General features: G+C 44.6%; 2 protein-coding genes across 2 annotated transcripts in view; both read left to right on the forward strand.

Annotated features, from left to right (window-relative positions):
* The window catches only part of LOC137417722 (uncharacterized), a 502198-nt gene that overhangs the window by 181681 nt on the left and 296791 nt on the right, over positions 1–23726 (forward strand). The gene's annotated exons all lie outside the window — the stretch shown is intronic.
* The window catches only part of LOC137417727 (uncharacterized), a 191614-nt gene that overhangs the window by 10304 nt on the left and 157584 nt on the right, over positions 1–23726 (forward strand). The window contains 1 exon segment of the mRNA XM_078777393.1: positions 19299–20046. Coding sequence (XP_078633519.1) covers positions 19299–20046 — 748 coding nt within the window.

A 23726-nucleotide genomic window follows, 5' to 3' on the forward strand; every position in this document is an offset into this window, starting at 1 on the left:
TATTATGTCTTTCCAATTCTTTTTGAGCTTTTAGTTGTGCCTTCCTTTTGTTAGCAGTTTTTACCGCTGTTGAAATACCACCCGTCAAAGCCCCCGCCGCACTTAAACCGGCAAATAAAGGAATCAGAAATGGAAGAAATCCTCCTCTTGTCTCTATTAATGAATATTTCTTTAACATAGGTTTTGATATTTTAAATGAAAGTGAACCAACATCATTCAAGGTTTTCACATGCTCTCTTGTAAGCAAAACATCAATTCTTATATCTCATTTTCTCTGAATTGTTTTAACGTTAATCATACAAGGCTTTTGATTTTGAATACAAGATGTTAATTTATCACGATTGATTTGATTAACATGATTTGATTAATATCAGTTCATACTTTACTCATTTATTTATTGAGAAAAAATTTCTATGTGATATTAGTCATAACACCATTATCTGTATTAATCTGCAATTCCATTTCTTTCAAAAGCAAACAATATGCATCAACTTCTTCACTCTCCCCTCTTTCAATGTATAGAGAAGTGTCCACTCTATTAGACTTTATAGTTTCCTTTTGAGAACTCAGGTCAATTGCGTGGAGTGTATAAAGTTTTTGAAATGCAACCATATCCAACATGGTCTCTTGATTACCATTGCTTTCATACACCTTTTGGTAAGACTCGTTGGCTTCCGCATAATCTATTTTTTCCCAATCAATTTCCAATCTATCTCGCGGGTTAAATGTACCATCCAGAGAAACCCGAAGTTGAATCCAGAGAAACCCGAAGCATTATCGCTCAGCGCATTATTCTTATCAGTACCTTCATCTCCATCTGGTTTCTTAAAAATGAGCCATAGGTATCGGGACTTTTATTCCAGAACACCTAAATTCCAAGTGTAGGTAGTGTGTTCCAGTTTAACGTGTTGACATCTTCTTTTAAGGTATGGTACATTTAGCGGTTTCTTTGAGTTAAGTCTTTGATTCAACATAAACAGCATCAAGCAACAAAAACATAAACATATATCACTAATGGATGTTTCATCATTTTGTTGAAATCTTTGAATGATGCATTTGAACCTACTTTAGGCATATTAATTATGGTGGATTTATGGCAACATAAATTGAAAACATAAATTGACAAGGTAGTTGAAAGAATGATTGACTGAGATAAATACAATTACAAGAAGAATGCCGCCCCCTTGTATAGTAGCTGTCCAGCCTGGTGTTGGCTTAGCGGTCAGGGTGCCGGTTTGGGATCCTAGGATCCTGGGTTCGAATCCCGGTCGATCGCTGAATTAACGCCAGGGGGGTTGACTCAGCCTGTCATCCTTCCGAGGCAAATTGAGTACCAGCTTGCTGGGATGAATGATCACGGTGTGTACCCCGATTTAGAATAGGTACACCGTATCCCTGCGCATCGTAAGAGGCGACCAAGGGTTGGTGTCAGGAAGGGCATCCGGCCATAAAAACATTGCCTCAAACAGGGAACCATGATTTTCATGGGGCCCGCAAGGCTAACCCCCGCTCTAGCGGGGAAAATGGCCTTAAAACGATCATTCATTCATTCATTCATTCATAACCGATTGGTTTCTCTCATTAACACAATCATCAAAGATAACGTTCTTTTTTGATTTATCTAAATCTTGGAGTGAAGCTATATCATCCATATTATCACTAAGAATACAAGTTTGGGGTTTTGATTTCTTTTTCCATTTTTGTGGAGTATCACAAAATAGTTGTATTATACCTTCAATGTTGTAATCATTTAGTTTATGTTGAAGTTTAAATAAACCGATTATATCTTCTTTTTTAAGGCTCGCATTAAAACCTTGTGATAGTAGTTGATACTACTCTGGTTGAAAACTTGACTTTGTGAAAATTATTAAATTTTCATCATCTAAAAAGTTGGGACTAAGGAGCATCTTTAAAAGCAAACAGGTTTTCCAGCATCCACTTGAACCAACTATTCTGCATCTTAATGAATTTGGGAGATGTTAATGGTTGTTAAATTTTATCTTATTTTCCCAAACAGTTAAAAAATCATTCATTTTATATATTAAAAAAAAATTCTCACAAAACATTGCTTAAAATTAAAATCTGAGCCAAAATCAAAAATATATATTTTAGTATAAAGAATCATTTATATTATGAAAATAGAAATGAATACAACATATTGCGACGTTTGTAAACGTGAATATAAATATTACAATAAACACCTCCAAACCAACAAACCCACATTCAAGCTTTTTCATCTGGAATGTGTGTTAATGGAGGAGGCAGAGGCATGGGATGAGGAAGGAGCTCAAGAAGAGGAGGAGGAATGGGAGAAAAGGGTGAGGGACAAATAGGAGAAGGTTAAGGAGAAATGGGAGAAAAACAAGTTAATTAAACGGATAACAATCACTGAGATGGAGAAAAAAATACTAATTTCAGCACAAAAAAAATTGAAAATTAAATTTAAAAAAATTGTGGAAATTATATAATTTTCAATTATAAAATTGAAAAATAAAAATCTGAGCCAGAATCCCAAAAAATTGATTTTAGTATAAAGAATAATTTTATTATTGAAATAGAAATGAATACAACACATTGCGATGTTTGTAAACGTGAATATAAATATTACAAAAAACACCTCCAAACCAACAAACACACATTCAGGCTTTTCAGGTGATGTCGCCACTTGAACGAGAAACAAAACATTGTGATGTTTGTTCTCAGGTTGTCTTGAAGAAGAGCTTTCCTAGACATCTTCAATCACAAAAACATAAGAAGCTACTTGGATACTCGATTAAAACTCTGATGGAGCATTTAAGGGGCATATTAAGATAAGGTTTTTGAGTTTGGAACTCCTGGACTAAAATAAATAGCTGAGGCGATTGAGAAGGTTAAACCTGCTATTTAAATATTTGCAAAAGATACGTTGAATGAGATGAATTCTTTAAAGTTTTATATGTGAGTAAAAATGGGTATGGTAAAAGAGGGTTTTGAAATAACTCCCGAATATGAGAACACCCCCTCAGCCTCTCCTCAGTGAAAGACACATGAAAGCCCGCTTGGAGTTTGCAAAAAAAGCACCTAAAAGACTCTCAGACTGTGAGAAACAAGATTCTGTTGTCTGATGAAACCAAGATTGAACTGTTTGGCTTCCATCTGGTCACTCTGCCATAAAGCCCATATCAGTGGGGTGTTGCAGTGATGGTTGTCCTTCTGGAAGTTTCTCCCATCTCCACACATGATCTCTGGAGCTCAGCCAGAGTGACCATCGGGTTATTGGTCACCTCTCATACCAAGGTCCTTCTCCCCCGATTGCTCAGTTTGGCCGGGCAGCCAGCTCTAGGAAGAGTCGTGGTTGTTCCAACTTCTTCCATTTAACAATTATGGAGGCCACTGTGCTCTTGGGAACCTTCAATGCAGCAGAAATTTTTTGTGGGCTTCCCCAGATCTGTGCCTCGACACAATCCTGTATCTGAGCTCTGCAGGCCATTCCTTCGACCTCCTGGCTTGGTTTTTGCTCTGATATGCATTGTCAGCTGTGAGACCTTATATAGACAGGTGTGTGCCTTTCCAAGTCATGTCCAATCAATTGAATTTACCACAGGTGGACTCCAATCAAGGTGTAGAAACATCTCAAAGATGATCAAGAGAAATGGGAGGCACCTGAGCTAAATTTCAAGTGTCAAAGCAAAAGGTATGAATACTTATGCCAATGTGATATTTCAGTTTTTTCTTTTTAATAAATTTGCAAAACTTTCTAAAATCCTTTTTTTCTCTTTGTCATTATGGGGTACTAGCGTAAATCAGCGTGCTCCGCGCACCTCACCACACGTTGTTTCAGAAGGGTAGGCATCTTTGACCATTTCGGTGTCTATTTGGTTTCATGTTGTTTTGGGTCTTCAGGGCCATTTGGGTATTCAGGGTCTTTAGGATCCTCTGGGCCTTTAAGGGTATTTTGGGTCTTTGAGGTGTTTTGGGTCTTTGGTGTCTTCAGAGGCTTTTGGGTCAAAAGGGTCTTTTGGGTCTTCAGGGGCTTTTGGGTCTTAAGGTTCTTTTGGTTATTCTTGGTCTTTAAGGGTCTGTGGGTCTTTTTGGGTCTTCAGGGTATTTTAGGTCTTTGGTGTGTGTTTGGGTCTTCTGGGTGTTTTGGGTCTTTGGGGTGTTTTGGGTGTTCGGGGTGTTTTTGGTCTTCGGGGTGTTTTGGGTCTTCGGGGTGCTTTGGGTCTTTGGGGTGCTTTGGTTCTTCGGGGTGTTTTGGGTCTTCGGGGTGTTTTGGGTCTTCGGGGTGTTTTGGTTTCGGGGTGTTTTGGGTTTCGGGGTGTTTTGGGTCTTCGGGGTGTTTTGGGTCTTCGGGGTGTTTTGGGTCTTCGGGGTGTTTTGGGTCTTCGGGGTGTTTTGGGTCTTCGGGGTGTTTTGGGTCTTCGGGGTGTTTTGGGTCTTCGGGGTGTTTTGGGTCTTCGGGGTGTTTTGGGTCTTCGGGGTGTTTTGGGTCTTCGGGGTGTTTTGGGTCTTCGGGGTGTTTTGGGTCTTCGGGATGTTTTGGGTCTTCGGGGTGTTTTGGGTCTTCGGGGTGTTTTGGGTCTTCGGGGTGTTTTGGGTCTTCGGGGTGTTTTGGGTCTTCGGGGTGTTTTGGGTCTTCGGGGTGTTTTGGGTCTTCGGGGTGTTTTGGGTGTTTTGGGTGTTCGGGGTGTTTTGGGTCTTCGGGGTGTTTTGGGTCTTCGGGGTGTTTTGGGTCTTCGGGGTGTTTTGGGTCTTCGGGGTGTTTTGGGTCTTCGGGGTGTTTTGGGTCTTCGGGGTGTTTTGGGTCTTCGGGGTGTTTTGGGTCTTCGGGGTGTTTTGGGTCTTCGGGGTGTTTTGGGTGTTCGGGGTGTTTTGGGTCTTCGGGGTGTTTTGGGTCTTCGGGGTGTTTTGGGTCTTCGGGGTGTTTTGGGTCTTCGGGGTGTTTTGGGTCTTCGGGGTGTTTTGGGTCTTCGGGGTGTTTTGGGTCTTCGGGGTGTTTTGGGTCTTCGGGGTGTTTTGAGTCGTCGGGGGGGTGTTTTGGGTCTATGGAGTGTTTTGGGTCTTCGGGGTGTTTTGGGTCTTCGGGGTGTTTTGGGTCTTCGGGGTGTTTTGGGTCTTCGGGGTGTTTTGGGTCTTCGGGGTGGTTTGGGTCTTCGGGGTGGTTTGGGTCTTCGGGGTGTTTTGGGTCTTCTGGGTGTTTTGGGTCTTCTGGGTGTTTTGGGTCTTCGGGGTGTTTTGGGTCTTCGGGGTGTTTTGGGTCTTCGGGGTGTTTTGGGTCTTCGTGGTGATTTGGGTCTTCGGGGTGTTTTGGGTCTTCGGGGTGTTTTGGGTCTTCGGGGTGTTTTGGGTCTTCGGGGTGTTTTGGGTCTTCGGGGTGTTTTGGGTCTTCGGGGTGTTTTGGGTCTTCGGGGTGTTTTGGGTCTTCGGGGTGTTTTGGGTCTTCGGGGTGTTTTGGGTCTTCGGGGTGTTTTGGGTCTTCGGGGTGTTTTGGGTCTTCGGGGTGTTTTGGGTCTTCGGGGTGTTTTGGGTCTTCAGGGTGTTTTGAGTCTTCGGGGTGTTTTGAGTCTTCGGGGTGTTTTGGGTCTTCGGGGTGTTTTGGGTCTTCGGGGTGTTTTGGGTCTTCGGGGTGTTTTGGGTCTTCGGGGTGTTTTGGGTCTTCGGGGTGCTTTGGGTCTTCGGGGTGCTTTGGGTGTTCGGGGTGTTTTGGGTGTTTTGGGTGTTTTGGGTGTTCGGGGTGTTTTGGGTGTTCGGGGTGTTTTGGGTCTTCGGGGTGTTTTGGGTCTTCGGGGTGTTTTGGGTCTTCGGGGTGTTTTGGGTCTTCGGGGTGTTTTGGGTCTTCGGGGTGTTTTGGGTCTTCGGGGTGTTTTGGGTCTTCGGGGTGTTTTGAGTATTCGGGGTGTTTTGGGTCTTTCGTATTCAGGGTCTTTGGGTATTCAGGGTCTTTGGGTATTCAGGGCCTTTGGGTATTCAGGGTCTTTTTGAGCCTCAGGGCCTTGAAGGGTATTTTGGGTCTTCAGGGTATTTTGGGTCTTTGGGGGTCTTCAGGGTATTTTGGGGGTCTTCAGGGTATTTTGGGTCTTCAGGGGTCTTGGTGGTCTGAAAGGTCTTGGGGGAATTAAAGGGTCATCAAAGGTCTGAGGGGTCTCAGCAGTCTTAACACAATTAAGAGGGTTAATTAAGAGGATGCGTATTTTATTTGAAGAAGAAGAAGACGTTTTTGTCGCATATACATACATACATAGCTAACCATATACGTTTGCTCGATTATAATAGCCGGCGAAGCCGGTGTTGTGAATGAACGCGTACGTATTATGTTGAAAAGCCAGATTTTTGCTGGATCCTTTGAGAATTTCGAAGCTTTGACGCACCAAATCGCTCCATAGAGGCCGCCATCTTGCGGATGCGGAAGTATGTATAACAAATTGAGAAAAAGTTCAATCGGAGTTTGTTTCACCCGTCTTTGTTTGATTCACAATCTTATGAACCTCTAATTTGTACTTAAAATACTTTAAGACCAACCTCGTTCCCCGGGCCCGCATGGGCCCTGGTTATTTTCAACGAAAATTGTCACCAAACACCGGAACCAATGAGATTCGAGCATTTGAAAAAATATTTCAAAAAAGCTTATTACCGGGTCTCGGAGGCTGAAAACGGCGTCAAAATTCTAAAATTGAGAAGAATTATTTTTTAGAAATCTCGCGGCTGTAGGGGATAGTTTTTCACGGCCGGAAATATCCGAAGTTGAGACGGAATTCACCGAATTAATGAAGAAGTAAATCTTATACATTTTAATCTCATCCAGAATGCATATGGTGTCATTGTGAACTAGGTACGGTACATACTACACCGACCTACTACCAACTACCTAACCGACTGATGCCATAGTGATGGGTAAAATAGTGATGTCTTCACCGGCTCATTGCGGCTTTGCAGTCGGGTACTATTAAGATTGAGTGTATATTGATGAGGGAAAAAATGAATTAAAACGATTTCAGGAGAAGGCTGCAACATAACAAAATGTGAAAAAAGTGAAAGGGTCTGAATGCTTTCTGAATGCATTGTATATGATTCAAGTAATTACAAGCCGGGTGATAAGTTGTTTTCTTCAACGAATAAAAAGGTTATTGGAAAGTTTAAGGATGAATTGGGGGGTAAGGTAATGAGTGAATTTATAGGATTGAGATCTAAAGCTTATGCCGATAAGTACAGTCACGTGAAAAAGTAAGTACACCCCATGTAAAGTTTTGACTTTTTAAAACATATTTCAACATACAGCTATTTCATCTTCATTTCAACAATATTGATACATAAAGGTGATATAACATAACAAATATCATGAAACATTTACATTTTGTAGTCCATTGTATAATTTAAATAAACATAAATGCAAATTTCGCATGTGGAAAAAGTAAGTACACCCCTACATTTATCACCACTTCAAATACCTAAAATTAGAATCAGGTGCACCAGCTCAGGTGCAAATGATTAGAACATCGTTGGAGAGGATCTCGGAGGAACCTGTCTTATTTAAACCTCAGACATTTAGTTTGGTTTGCTCTTTGTTGTTGACGTGTGCGGCGTCACCATGCCTAGATCAAAAGAGCTCTCTGAGGCCTTCGGAAAGAAGGTTATAGATGCCTACGAGTCTGGGAAGGGATTTAAAAATATCTCCAAACAATTTGAAATCAATCATTCGACTGTCCGGAAGATCATCCACAAGTGGAGAAGATTCCAAACAACTGCCAACTTGTTCAGGCCAGGCCGCCCCAGCAAGTTCAGCCCGAGAGCAGACCGCAAGATGCTGAAAGAAGTCTCTAAGAACCCCAGAATGTCATCACGGGACCTACAGGTAGCTCTTGCCACTGTTGATGTCAAAGTGCACGAGTCTACCATTAGAAAGAAGCTGCACAAATTTGATCTACATGGGAGGTGTGCCAGGAGGAAACCTTTGCTGTCCAGAAAGAACATCAGGGCAAGACTAAAATTTGCCAATGAACACCTAATAATAATAATAATAATAATTCATTTATTTTGTATAGCGCTTTTCCAGAAGCCCAAAGGCGCTTTGACAGAGTGGCAAACATAATGCATAACAATACATGAAAACAACAATTGCAAAAAGACAAGAATCAATAGGGAAATATTTAAAGCAAAAGGAGGGAGAAGGAGAAGAGATAGTCAGGGGTTAAATGCTGTGGGTTGAATGTTGAATGCAGTGTTGAACAGGTGGGTCTTTAGTGATGTTTTGAATGTGGTGAGTGAGGAGGAGTCTCTGATGGTGTGAGGTAGTGAGTTCCAGAGGGTGGGAGCAGCGATGGAGAAGGCCCTGTCCCCCCAGGATCTGAATTTGGTCCGGATGGAGGGGGTCAGGAGGTTGGTACCAGCAGAGCGGAGGTTGCGGGTGGGAGTGTGTCTGGAGAGGAGGTCAGCCAGGTAGGATGGGGCCAGGTTATGGAGGGCTTTGTATGTCAAGAGGAGGATTTTGTACTGGATTCTCTGGGGGATGGGGAGCCAGTGAAGCTTGTAAAGGACGGGGGTGATGTGGTCACGGGTCCGGGAATGGGTGAGTAGACGGGCAGCGGAGTTCTGAATGTATTGGAGTTTATTGGTGATTTTTGAGGGTGAACCATAGAGGAGGCTATTGCAGTAGTCCAGACGGGAGGTGATGAAGGCGTGGATGAGGGTTTCTGCAGCCGTGGAGGAGAGGGATGAGCGGAGACGGGCAATGTTTTTCAGGTGAAAGAAGGCTGACTTTGTGATCTGTTTAGTGTATTTGTCGAAGGAAAGGGTTTGGTCAAAGATGACGCCAAGATTCCGGATGTGAGGGGAGGTGGATACTGGGATACCGTCGATGTTGAGGGCAAAGTTATGGGTGGATTTTGTGAGCGTTTTTGGGCCAATGATGATTATTTCAGATTTATCACAGTTAAGCTTGAGGAAGTTGATTTGAAGCCAGGATTTTATTTCAGTGATGCAGTTTGTCAGGATAGAGTGGGTGTCGGTGGAGACGGACTTGGTGGAGATGAAAAGCTGGATGTCATCGGCGAAGCAGTGGAATTGGAGACCATGACGGCGGATTAAGTGACCGAGCGGGGACAGGTAAAGGATGAAGAGGAGGGGGCCAAGAACTGAACCTTGGGGGACACCTTGGGGGAGGGGAGCAGTGGGGGATTTGCAGTTATTGATGGAGATGAACTGGCATCTGTCAGAGAGGTATGATTTAATCCAAGAGAGGGCAGTGCCGGTAACGTTAAAGGTGGATTCGAGTCGGGTGAGGAGGATAGTGTGATCGATGGTGTCAAAGGCAGCGCTGAGGTCGAGGAGGACGAGAATGTTGAGGTTGCCAGCGTCAGAGGAGAGGAGAAGGTCGTTGGTGATTTTGAGGAGAGCAGTTTCAGTACTGTGGTTGGAGCGGAATCCGGATTGGAATGTTTCATACAGGTTATTGGCAGAGAGATGATGTTTGAGTTGAGTGGCTACAGCGCGTTCCAAAACTTTTGACAGAAAGGGTAGGTTGGAGATGGGTCTGAAGTTGTTTAGGGTGTCAGGGTTTAGACCAGGTTTTTTTAGAATGGGGGTAACAGCAGCAATTTTGAGGGAAGGTGGGACGATGCCTGTAGACAGGGAGGAGTTTATTGTTGCGATGATAAGTGGAGAGAGAGCAGGGAGGGAGGCTTTGACAAAGCTGGAGGGGATGGGGTCAAGAGTGCAGGTGGCAGTTTTCATTCCTATGAGGAGTTCAGAGAGGTCAGTAGGGGAGATTGGGGAGAACCGAGACAGGGGATGGCAGGACAAGGGGGGGCAGGTGGTTGGAGGGGGAGCGGGTGCGGCGGTGGTCAAGCTGTTGTGGATGTTGTCAATTTTGCGTTGGAAGAAAGAGAGGAAGAAGATGCAGTTGTCTACTGTGAATGACTGGGTGGTGGTGTTCAGGGGGCGGAGGAGTTTGTTTATTGTCGAGAAGAGTGCTTTTGGGTTTCCGGAGCCAGAGTGGATAATTTGAGAGTAGTAGGCAGAGCGGGCGCGGGAGAGGGCATCTTTGTAGTGTTGTATGTGGTCCTTGTAGGCTTGGGAGTGAACTGTGAGACCCGTTTTATTGCGGAGTCTTTCAAGTTGGCGAGCACGAGTTTTTATCAGGTGGAGTTCAGGGGTAAACCAGGGAGCAGAATGGGTGAAAGAAACTGTTTTGGTTTTTACAGGTGCAAGCTGGTCAAGGCAGGAGGAGAGAGTGTGGTTGTAGTAGTCAGTGAGGTCGGAAGGGGTGTGGAGGTCAATGAAGGGAGAAGTGGACATTTTTTCAGAGAGGGTGGATGAGAATGAGGTAGGTGAAAGAGCGTTTAGCTTACGGAAGTTGATTTTGCGATAATGCCTTGGTGTTGGGGCGGGGATGTTGATGGTCAGAGTGATGGCTAAGTGGTCAGAGAGGGTGAGGTCGGAGCCATAGAGATGGTGCAAACTTAATCCAGTGGAGCAGACAAGGTCCAAAATGTGACCACGGATATGGGTAGGAAAGTCGACATGTTGAGTGAGGTTAAAGCAGGTGAGTAAATCAGTGAAGTCAGTGGTTATTGTGGAGTCAGTGGAGTCCATGTGGATATTGAAATCACCAAGGAGGAGGATTGAGGGGGAGAGGGAACATAGCTGGGTCAGAAAGTAGGAGAAGTCAGACAGGAATGATGGGTGTGGTTTGGGAGGGCGGTAGACGACAGCCATGACTGACTGCGTGTGACCAGAGAGTTTTAAAGCCAGGTGTTCAAATGATGGAGCAGATGAGATGGAGATGAGGTTGGTCTTGATGTCTTGACGGTGGATAACGGCAATTCCACCACCTCGGCCCTCCGAGCGTGGTTTATTGACGTAGGAATATCCATTGGGTGTGGTGAGGTTAAGTGTGTCGTAGTCCAGAGGTTGTTGCCAGGTTTCGGTGAGACAGAGAAAGTCCAGTTTGTTATCCAGGATGTATTCGTTCAGGATGAGGCATTTGTTGTTGAGGGACCGGGTGTTGAACAGGGTGAGCTTGATGTTGTTTTGAACAGCAGGGATGAATTCAGGTGATTTAGCCAGGGTTCGTAGGCAGGAGGTGCGATCGTGTGGGTTGCTGTGACCAGGTGCGCTGGGACGAAGAGTGAGAGTGCGCAGAGCCGACCAGAGGACGGGGATGGAGTGACCTGATTGCAAATAAACAAACTTACGACCGGAGCCACGGTGAATGTACCTGGGTCGTCGGAGGAGTCCATTTGATTTGATGGCAGAGATGCATGATGGGGTGGAGCGGGTATTGAGCAGAAGAAGCCTTGCGGCGGAGTACCTCAGAGCCATGCCAGGCAGGAGCGAAGGGACGAGTACGAGGCCAAGGTCGAGGAGGTAAAGCGGCAAACGCAGCGGCAAACGCAGCGGCAAACGACTGCAGCCGCTAATCAAGACCACAGCGGCAAACAGCCACCGCCGCAAACAACGGCCACAAACAACGGGAGCGGGCCTGAGGAAATAGTGGAGGAGCCGGGCAGGCGAAGCCAGGAGCAGAGCCGGGACCGAGCAGAGGGCAGACCCAACGGTCAAAAATCCGCCACGACCACCAGAAAAACAAACTATGTACAATGGCCCAGTCGGAGAAGCGGCGAACAAGTAACGCCAGCGTCCTCTCCAGACCGGACCGGAAGCGGAAGTCCTAGGCAAAGGTGAGGCAAAGGCAACCTTTGCCTAGGCAACCTAGGCAAAGACCAGCACTTCTGGAACAATGTACTCTGGACAGATGAGTCAAAGGTAGAGCTATTTGGCCACAGTACCAGAAGACATGTTTGGCGAAAACCAAAGACAGCATTTGACCACAAGAACCTGATGCCAACTGTAAAGCATGGTGGTGGAAATATTATGGTTTGGGGCAGCTTTGCTGCATCAGGCCCTGGGCAGCTCATCATCATAGAATCCACTATGAATTATTCATTGTACCAGAGGGTGCTTGAGGATAATGTGAGGCCATCTGTCGGAAAGTTTAAGCTCAACCGTAGGTGGACCTTGCAACATGACAATGACCCTAAACATACCAGTAAATCCACCAAGGAATGGCTGAAAAGAAATGGAGGGTTCTGGAATGGCCAAGTCAAAGCACGGATCTAAATCCCATCGAGATGTTGTGGGTGGATTTGAAACGAGCTGTGCATGCAAGAAACCCCTCAAACATCGCACAGCTGAAAGAATTCTGCATGGAGGAGTGGGAAAAAATTTCTCCCAGTCAATGTCAGAGACTGGTAGATAGTTATAAGAAACGCCTACTTGAGGTTGTTTCTGCCAAAGGGGGCAATACCACCTATTAGAGCCAAGGGTGTACTTACTTTTTCCACATGCGAAATTTGCATTTATGTTTATTTAAATTATACAATGGACTACAAAATGTAAATGTTTCATGATATTTGTTATTTTATATCACCTTTATCTATCAATATTGTTGAAATGAAGATCAAATGGCTGTATGTTGAAATATGTTGAAAAAGTCAAAACTTTACATGGGGTATACTTACTTTTTCACGTGACTGTATATTGATAATAATATTGAAAGAAGTGATAAAAAGTTAAAAGGGATAAAGAAAAATGTTATTAAAGAAACCATAAACTTTGGAAATTATTATAATTGTTTGACTTTAAAGAAAGAAGAGTTTAGAACAATGAATGTGATTAGAAGTTATAAACATCAATTATATTCAGAAGAGGTGAGCAAGAAAGCTATTGGGGCTTTTGATAAGAGGTTTATTTTAGAAAATGGAATTGATAATCTCCCTTATGGATTTGTGTTAAGATAAATAAAAACTAAATCTAAAAATATGTCATGTTAAAAATAAAAATAATCGAGTTTAGGAAAAAGGGGTATGTTTAGTATGTGGCTCTAAAAAAGTGCCAATTCATTTCTAAGAATAAAATTGGGGGTTTTTGTTTGGGGGTATCCCATATTTGGGGGTATCCCAAAGTTTTTGTCAGGGAGTAAATTTACAACAACTGGAATTCCAGGGGAATTACAATTCTGTGGCTTTCTGTGGCCCAGGGACAAACTTGGATAAAAGATTAGATGAGACTGACAATCCTAAACCTTGGTCTCAACCTCTAAATAAGGTTGATGAAGTGTGTATGAAGCATGATATTGCTTATGGGAAGAGCACTTTGTTGAATGAAAAACACAAAGCCGACAGAGAAATGTTGTATAATTTATCTTTGATATAAAATCCAACTTTGAGAGAGAAAGTTGATAGGTTTATTGTGAGAATATTGATAAGTGCTAAATTGAAACTTGGTCTTGGTTATCCAGGTGTTTCACCGTGGACAGAGCCCTCAAAAAACTATTAAGCTCGAATGATGTCATCAAGACTGAGGAGCTTTTGCCTGATGAATTGCATTAACCTAAAATCACAAAGTTTAAAAGAAGGAAGGTTTATTCCAAAGGTGTTGATTACATCTGGTCCACTGATTTATTTGAACTAAATAATGATAAGGGATACAAATATGCTTTAACCGTTATTGATTTGAGGAGCAGATTTGCATGGATTGTTCCTTTGAAAACAAAAGGGGTAATTTGGGGGGGGGGGGGGGTAGATTATGTTCTGTTCTGTTCCCTCAGCAGTCTATAACTTCTTTGGTTTTCTTTTGCTTTTACTAAATATTCCACTGAAAGCTAACGTAAGAGCATAAGGAGATATAAGACATAAGACACATGAAAACCCACATAATCATGTTTCTCACAGTCTGAGAGTCCTTTAGGTGCTTTTTTGCAAACTCCAAGCGGGCTTTCATGTGTCTTTCACTTAGGAGAGGCTTCCATCTGGCCACTCTGCCATAAAGCCCAGATCGGTGGAGTTTTGCAATGATGTTTGTCCTTCTGGAAGTTTCTCCCAACTCCACATAGGATCTCTGGAGCTCAGCCAGAGTGACCATCACGTTCTTGGTCACCTCTCTTACCAAGGCCCTTCTGCCTCGATTGCTCAGTTTGGCCGGGCGGCCAGCTCTAGGAAGAGTCCTGGTTGTTCCAAACTTCTTCCATTTAAGAATTATGGAGGCCACTCTGCTCTTGGGAACCTTCAATGCAGCAGAAATTTTTTGTAGGCTTCCCCAGATCTGTGCCTCGACACAATCCTGTCTCTGAGCTCTGCAGGCAGTTCCTTCGACCTCATGGCTTGGTTTTTGCTCTGATATGCATTGTCAGCTGTGAGACCTTATATAGACAGGTGTGTGCCTTTCCAAATCATGTCCAATCAATTGAATTTACCACAGGTGGACTCCAATCAAGGTGTAGAAACATCTCAAAGATGATCAAGAGAAATGGGAGGCACCTGAGCTAAATTTCAAGTGTCATAGCAAAGGGTCTGAATACTTATTGTAAATGTGATATTTCAGTTTGTTCTTTTTAATAAATTTGCAAAACTTTCTAAAATCCTGTTTTCTCTTTGTCATTATAGGGTATTGAGTGTAGATTGATGAGGGAAAAAAATGAATTTAAACGACTTCAGCATAAGGCTGCAACATAACAAAATGTGAAAAAAGTGAAGGAGTCTGAATTCTTTCTGAATGCAATGTATATAAGACGGAAAAGGATATAGAACTCTGATTAACAGGGTACTGCCATTTCCACAGTGTACCCATAGTACTAATTAGCAATCAATTTTGGCAGCATACAATTATAGCAGCATACAAAGGAGAAAGAGAACCTCAATCAAGATATTATCAAACAAAGAGTGCCGAACAACAGCTGTCACTCCCCGTGGGGGGGTCTATATGCATCCGTGCCATCAGCAGCTGATTTACCCCGGGTCTTCCCCAGTCGACGCACAATTAAGGTCAGGCGACCGGGTTGGAGCTACCGCCACCAGGATCAAACGTCCCAGGAGGAAACGGAGACCCGATTGACGGAGGAGACGGAGACCCGATTGACGGAACCTCCGTACTGGACTCGTGCTCATCGAATTCCCTGCAAGGCTCGAGATGACACATTGTCGCAGTAGTTTCACAGTGCGGTAAACGGGCACAGTAGCTAGGCCGAATTATTTGTACCTTGGCGAAGAACGGATCGTTATTGAGGGAACCAGGCCCAGGTTCGGAGAGCCATGAGGCCAATGCCAGTCCGCTACCTGTGCAGTGCTGACAGCGAATCATTTGTGATAACCGGTCATGTGTAGCGATGCGCAATCAGGTAGTAATCAGGAACAGGAACCGCATGCAGCGGAGAGCCGTCCCGGGGACCATGTTGTGACACGGAAAAGAGAGCGGTACGAGCCAAACGCTAGGGAGAGCCTTTTGAAGCCCATAGCTAATTCCTCCCACGGCCGACTAGCTCGAGTCAAAGTCAAAGTCTCCATTTCCGGTTTGTAGACGCGCGGTCGAACTTCCCCTACGGAACAGGGCAAGTTCCAACTGTGCACAAAGTGGGTCGATTGCATCACACCCGTGTGAGATGCGATTCACGAAGATCGCGGAGAACTTCGCCCACGGTGATGGCCGCACACGCGGCCCATGTCGACGCATCCGCAGCTAAACCTCCCCGCCCCGGGCGATTGGTGATGCCCTCACGAGTCATCCTTTCGTTTCGAATACACATGTCGGCATGTCGCGTGTCATCTATGAACACAACGCTCTGTTGATCGGTAATTACCGCGGAGGTGTCACACACATGTGTGTCACACTCATGTGATGTGACAGCACAAGGGCGTTGTTCATTATCCCTTAGAAGGCGAGAAAACGCGGCCAGTCCCCCCCCCCCCCCCGGATCAGGGTCGCCGCGATGGCCCAGACGGATACCCCTATTGCCAAAACATCACAGTCGCGCTAGCTATGTGTACCTTCAGCCTTGATAAGGCAACCTTCACTGCCTCGGTCAGAGGGAATGCTTTACAATCAACAAGTGAAGCGTCTCGGAGTCGCAGCGTCAGATGATCACGCGGTGCTGCCATGTCTTGCAAGAGTTGCAGACGCTCGTTGTCGGGAGTTATCTTCCCACATGTCACCATGTACCCTAAAAGATCAATCGTCCTAGTGTTGGAGCGACATGTGTCCTCACTGAGAGGAAAGTCATACCCGGCGCGTGTCTGGTAGGGACCGCCGCAAATGATCTATGAGATCATTTCTGAGATGAGAGGAGATCACTATGAGATGATCAAGACACACAAAGACATCTGTTAATTGCTCTGTAGCGATGGTGTCATCATCAACAACCCTTTGAAAACACGCAACCCCGTTAGGTACACCGAAGGGCAAAGGCAAGCCCGACTCGTCCCCCGTATAGATTTGGTCAACATTCCAGATAGGAATCTGGTGATACATACTGCGCAAATCATGCGTGCTGTAGACTGCATATTGAGCGTCCTGGCGAACTACCTCGTCCAGGCCAGAGAGTGGGTAGGCGTCCCCCTGCGGGAATCTATTTATGGTTTGTGAGAAATTGATCACCATGCGCTTACGATGAGTCTCGGCTCGGACTACCAAGGCTTGGGCACGCCAAGGTGATTGACTTGGTTCGATTATTCCTTCTTTCAGGAGTCGGCCTGTCTGTTCAGCGATGACTTGCGCATCAGTCCGTGAGTAGCACCTCGATCCGATCGCGACCGGGAAGTTAGGCTTGGGAATAGCGACAGCGGCTCAACAGCCATGCCCGCTAAAGCACAGACAGAGAGGGTAGAGTCCACATTGAACTTCATTTCCAAGTCCACATGGAGGAAATCGAGTCCCAATAAAACCGCAGCACATAAGGTAGGCAAAATCATGAGGCTGACATCCGGGTACATCGTGACATTAATCACTAGCTTAACGCGCCATTCCCCCTTAGTGTGCATCCTGAGTGCCTGCGAGGCCATGGAAATCCAGCGCGATGTCCCCAGAATCAGCCATCCATGCCGTTGGATGAGGCTCATATCTACGTAGCTTTCAGTCGATCCCGTGTCGACAAGGAAGTTCGCTGCCTGTCCTTCAATTAGTACTGGGACGACGGCGCTGGACAAGCGGTGCGGTCCGGGCAGTGTCAGGACCTCTATAGGTGCAGGTCGAGTCTCGCGCGTTGAGATTCCGGCCAGCATCGGCCGGGGACGCCGCCCTCGTGAAGCGCGGCAAAACTTTTGCGGAATGTCCCTTCCGGGCGCGCGAGTGGCATGTCACATCTCGTGCTGGGCACGCAGATCTGGGATCGTTCCGATATACACAGGAGAAGCACTTAGCGTTACCCCCCGGCAGAGGCAGTCACCGCCAGACTCGTACCTTCGGCTCCGTCGGCTCTGACTCCAACGGGATATCAGCAACAGGGTGTTCCACAGTAGCGACGTTCTCTGGGCGTCTCTCCCCGGTGAGACCAGCCGTGACGTTTGGGCATCCATACGCCTCCGATTGAGTTTGGGCCTGATGGAGTACGTGAGCCAGGTCATAAGCCTCTTGCAGAGTCACGGTCGGCTTCTCCTTCTCAAACGCTGACGTATCGATGGGGAATAAAGACCAGACACGAGCGCGTCTCACAAGAGATCGTCACACATCTGCTCATTCGTTCGGACCTCGTGGGCGCATTCCTTGCCCAGGCAATGAAGTTCTTGAACAGAATGGTCGAGGGGTTCCAAAGAATCCTGTCGCCGAGCAGCGAGCCCGTCTAGGGTGTAAACAACACTCAGAGGCTTGATGCAGATACTTCGTAGCACAGCTACGGCATCGTCGTACATCGCACAATGTGATATGTACTCGTGAATGGTATTCGTCACATGGCAATTGAGAACGGCTCGCTTCTGCTCATCCGTGATGTCGGTATACGTCTGTAAGTAGCTTGTCAGCAAGCTCATCCAAGGCGTGAGCAGACTCGATGCGTCTGCAGCCTGAGGATCCCCTCCGAAGGTGAGTAACAGCAGAAGCTTGTGCATCATGTCGATCCCGAACGATGACAGGAGACGATTCAGATTAAGTTTTGTTAAAATCAAAGTCGACAACAGTGTCTCCAATCAGAGTTTAATGTGAATCAATCTCAGACAGCATCTAGGGAGAAATCAGCAATCATAGTATCAGTAACACGACAAGCATACGAGCAGGAGTTCATATGACATCCAAGCAAACAAGCAAGCAACACGCAATGTAATTCCCCTTACCATTCTAAGTATGCACATGAATGCCACATGATAGATGTCACAGAACTGCCCTCCGCGCTCCGCGGACAGGATCTTATAATAGCCATGTAGTGGACAGAAGTGGTCATAGCACTGGGGTTATAACTTGGACACAATTTCACCACATATTCCTTGCAGATATCGAGCGCTTTTTGCTCGTCAACAAGAAGTTCACATCCGGACAAAGGCCCATTCAATGCTCCATCAATTAAATGCCTTTATCCACATGAGTACAGTAATCACGTGGTTCCATAAGTCCTGCTTTCCTGATTGGACAAGAGTGACAATCATTATTTAACCCACTTTCACATATTGACCGCATCAAAATCTCCGCTCATAAAGGTGAACGATGGGGGTGTTTTGGACCCCTCAAAATATGAAAAATTATTTGCTCTTTTCTCTGAAACGACAAATACAAATTTCAATGAAACTTGCGCACAACCTTCATCACCCTTGATGTGCCAATGTTTGTTCATGGCATTAAAAAAAAATCAAGGTCGAGGGTGGTCTGTGGAGGGTCTGAAGACACCCAAAATAGGTATTTGCTCCCTTCTCTTAAACTGCACATACAATTCCAATGAATCTTGATCACAACCTTCATGGCCCGTGATGTACCAAAGTTTGTTAATGGCATTAAAACTGTCAGGGTCTGAGTGAGTCTGTGGGGGGATTGAGTGACTGTTGTGCCTTATCCAAGTGAGCTTCAGGACCCGCGGTCCTATTTTACAAGTCATGTAAACATGTACTGACATGTAGTCATGTACTGACCTACAAAGCCCTCCATAACCTGGCCCCATCCTACCTGACTGACCTCCTTCCCAGACACACTCCCACCCGCACCCTCCGCTCTGCTGCTGCCAACCTCCTGTCCCCCCCCATCCGGACCAAACTCAGATCCTGGGGGGACAGGGCCTTCTCCATCACTGCTCCCACACTCTGGAACTCACTACCTCAAACCATCAGAGACTCCTCCTCACTTACCACATTCAAATCATCACTCAAGACCCACCTGTTCAACACCGCATTCAACCCCTGACCGTCTCTTCTCCTTCTCCTTCCTTTCTGTTTTGGTTATTTAATTATGTATTTTTGTCTTTTTTGTCTTTGTTTTACGTACTATGTCAAAGCGTCTTTGGGTTTCTTGAAAAGCGCTATACAAAATAAATGTATTATTATTATTATTATTATTATTATTATGTGATGTATTTACAGGCGAATCCACTGAATCTTCAAGGGAGATTGCACCTACTTTTATGAACTGCGCAGACGCATGCCCCCAGGACTCGGCAGAAGAAACCAACAAGAGGATCTTTTACAAACAAGCCAAACCGAAGGAGGAAATGTTTACAGAGAATAATTTTCACAAGGCTCACAATGGAAAGAAAGGTGAACATCTACACAAGTGCACACATTGTGGAAAATCTTTCAGTTATCCATCCACCCTTAAAGTACACTTGAGAATCCACAATGGCGAACGCCCATACAAATGCTCAATTTGTGGAAAATCTTTTACTCAGACATCCACCCTTAAAGCACACATGACTAGTCACAATGGTGAACGCCCATATAAATGCATAATTTGTGGAAAATCTTTTACTCAGTCAACTCATCTTAAAACACACATGATAATTCACAATGGTGAATGCACATACAAATGCACAGACTGTGGAAAATCTTTTAATCGATCATCCATCTTTAAATCACACATAGTAATTCACAAAGATGAACGCCGATACAAATGCACAATTTGTGGAAAATCTTATAGTCGATCATCCACCCTTAAAGCACACATGAGAATTCACAATGGTGAACGCCCATACAAATGCAAAGTTTGTGGAAAATCTTTTAATCAATCATCCACCCTTAAACCACACATGAGAATTCACAATGGTGAACGCCCTTACAAATGCACATTTTGTGGAAAATCTTTCAGTCAGTCATCCAACCTTAAAAGGCACAGGCTCACACACGATGGAGAATGGTCAAAGAAATGCACAATTTGAGGAGAATTATTTGTTCACTTGTGCAACCTCAAAATATATTGAGAATTCACAATGGACAACATGCATAAAAATGTTGGTTGGAAGAAAAGCTTTTTATTCATTCCTCGAACTTGAAAACATACCATAATTCACAATGGGGAGAAAGAATATTGCAAAGAAAAATTCTCACACAAATGAAAAATCTGTTGGCAAGAAAATCATGATGTAGTGAAAATGATGAAAGAAGATTTTCCACAATTTTTGCATTTGTATTCACATTGACTTTGTTTGGAAACCACAAACAACTCCATGTATGACAACATAATCTCAGACATGAACCAATTGCTAAACCTAGCTTTTTCCTTCGTGTGGTCAGTGTGAAAACAACGTCAGTGTAGTTAAAACATGGTCAGTGTGGTCAGTGTAAAAACATCGTCTCTGACATTAGACAACAATGCACAATTTGTGGAAAATCTTTTAATTTGTCATCCCACCTGTCATTGCAATGGTAAAGCCTAATACAAATGTACAGTTTAAAATATATATTTTTGGACTTCTGGCAATGTGAAAGCATACTTAACAAATAATACTGGCTTTTCATCATGCTGAGGAGAGAACCTTTAGGATGTGCAGCCTTGTGGGCATTCACTTTACTTGTCGAAGGGCCTGTCTATGATGGGCAATAAAAACACTTCTGTACTGTTATTGTCAATTCGCTCATATCCATGTTCTGTGACAGTTTAATTTGTTTCAAACGAAATTATTTTGTGTGTACATGAATCTCAAATTTACAATTTAGTTATCGCTTAAGTGTCCCCAAACAGTCATGCACTCATTTTAGTTTAGGAAAATGCAATTGATAGAGTTTTGGCTACATACATACATATGCTGGATCCGAACGGCCAACTCCCGCGCCAGAGATGAAGACCAAGGTCCAGTCGTTTCAGTTTGAAGAATGAGTGGTTTTTATTATAAGTCAACTGAGAAACACAGCCGTGGAGAGGAGATTTTGACGAGGTGGACAAACCCGAGACCATCGACAAAACCACTCTAAAGCAGAATCATGGTGTGCACGTATAAGTACAATTCGACATCAGATTACAACAGTCATAAAACGTGACATGCGCCAGGTGGCAAGGGCAGAGGCAGAGAAAGACAAAGAGAGTCCAGAGATATTTACGACTTTTAACTATCAGTCGGATCCGGCCATCTGCCCGGGGAAGAACTCCCTCGGAGCCAATCTAACAGACAGTGAGTAAGTCCAGGCTTCGTGAAGCCGTGCCGCGAGAAAGCGCACGGGGTCCCACGCATAATAAATTGTGTTCCCAGCGCATGTTTTTACATTTCAAAGAGCTGCACGATTTAACAGATGATGCTTTATTAGTCCCCTACCGGTGTACACCGGAGGGGACTATAAGTTTGCACGCCGTCCCTCCGTCTGTCAGTCCGTCAGTCTGTCCGTTCGTCAGTCCGTCACGCAAAGAACAGTTTTCCGGACTTTTTTTCGAAACGCTTAATGCTAATGATTTCAAACTTGGCACATGGTTTCCTCATGATAAGTTACAGATCAAGTTCATGACGTTTTGATCATTTTTGACAAAGTTATGGCACTTTGAACTTTGGGAATTTTGATAATTCTGATGATCCTTAACTCAGTGCCATTTTAAGTTTTAATTTCCTTTTAAAAAGATTTTCTCTGCAATAATAGGACCGATTGAGATCAAATTTTCACCGTAGGGGGGACTCGGTCTGTAGAATATTTTAATGGTAATTATGATGTCACAGGTCACGTGGTTCGGCCGCCATATTGTTTTTTGTGAAAACACGAAAACCCCTTTTTCTCTGCAACGGCAGAACGGATCGAGGCCAAACTTTGCAGGCAGAATCGCATACCCATGACGAACAAAAAAGTCAGCGAGCATGACGTCATGCTTCACATGGTTTCAGAGTTATGACGTTTTTAAGCATGAACCTTTAAAACCGAGCTCCTCCCTCATTTTTTATCCAATAGAGGGGAAACTTCCCAGATCTGTTCAGCATGTCAGTCTACTAAAATGTCCTTTTAGAATTTGCGATAGGGCACATGGTTTGGCAGATATCGTTAATTAAACTAAAATATTTTTAAAATGGATATCTCTTGTTTATTCTAGAGTTCTCCTCAAGCCGCACCGCTCACCCTCAGCCTCGTCTGCGAACGTCAACAGCGCGCGCTTTTGCGAGGGGCGGAGCCAAGCCGGGGAACATATATATACACCGATCATTGATCGTGAACCGGAAAATATAATAAATTACTGATATTTAGCGACTCGAAAGGTTCTTTATCAACAACTTATTTTGTCGTGCTTCTGCTGACCTGTCTGCAAGGTGTATAAATCGAAGTCCTGAGTGTGAATCACAGGTGAGCCCGTCCTGAGGTAATTAGCGATTGGGAACGATTCAGAACCTGTGTGTAAATAACCCTTGGTAATTTCCCCAACAGTTTTCCGGGCGACAGACTGCCGGTAGGGGTCTACTGCCGGTAGGGGAGTATTGCAGCGCATAACTTGCTGGGAGTATTGCAGCGCATAACAGCACATTGATACCCCTAACTTGACTGGGAAGCAAGGCACAGATTGAGTCTCACCCCAGCAATTGCTGCACAAGCTGTTAGCAACAAGTGTAATCTGCCACACTGACACATTGTCTCTGCCCCGCTCCTAGACAATTAGAAGGTTTGCTGTCAGGAACATTAAATTTGACCAAGGAAGCACATTAACCTTATGACCTGACACTGACGTCAAACACATAAATTATACCAACACATCACCTCCAAACTAGGAGGCATCCACGTGGTCCTACAATGCCTCCAGAAGAAATGCCTTCCCAGACGGACACACTAGCTTGATACTGGACGTTGTGATCAACAGTAAATTGTGGGTTGTCTACTGCCCATATTACCCTGTTATGAGGATTCACAGAACCAGATAAAGTAAACATGGATTCATTTGAAAACAAGATCCTGTTCTGCAAATCATGGTCCATATCCATGAACCCAAGCAATTAAATGTCTCACATGCCTCAACGCACCTGTCAAAATCGTCCTCAGATAGTTGGTGAATTAATCTGGGTATGTATGGTTTTGCATTGAGGTCTTTTAGTATTCTTTGAATCGATGATCGACTTATGTTGGTGACGTTTGAAAAATGACTTGTTGATAATGGTGTCTTACTGTTAAGTCCAATCCATGCCTGTGCGAGTTGTTGTTGAATGACCGCTCTGCTTTCCTCAGTTCGAACAGTATGAGGCTTACCTGGTGACTGTTTTGGAAGAATACTGCCGGTTTCATCAAACCGCTTGTTTATTCTGCTGATGGTTCTTCTGTCAATTGCGTCGGCACCACATTCTTTGAAAAGTTGTCTGTGAATTTCAGTCGAATTTCCAGACACAGAATACAAGCGTACAATGCGAATTTTCTGTCTCACGATATCCGCCATCAAATTAGGGCATCTAATTCTCAATGAACTGAACGAAAGCAAAGACAAACGCGTGCAGCACAGTGAGCTAAGCTCACCCGGATCCATATCACGTGATGCACCTCACCCTGTTGCATATCACTTGATGCCTGTGCGTGTTGAAGCAGTCACATCCATTTTCGAGTAATCATATTTTGTTTTGCACC

This window comes from Myxine glutinosa, chromosome 5 (assembly GCF_964187855.1).
Source record: "Myxine glutinosa chromosome 5, kmMyxGlut1.1, whole genome shotgun sequence".
NCBI lineage: Eukaryota > Metazoa > Chordata > Myxini > Myxiniformes > Myxinidae > Myxine > Myxine glutinosa.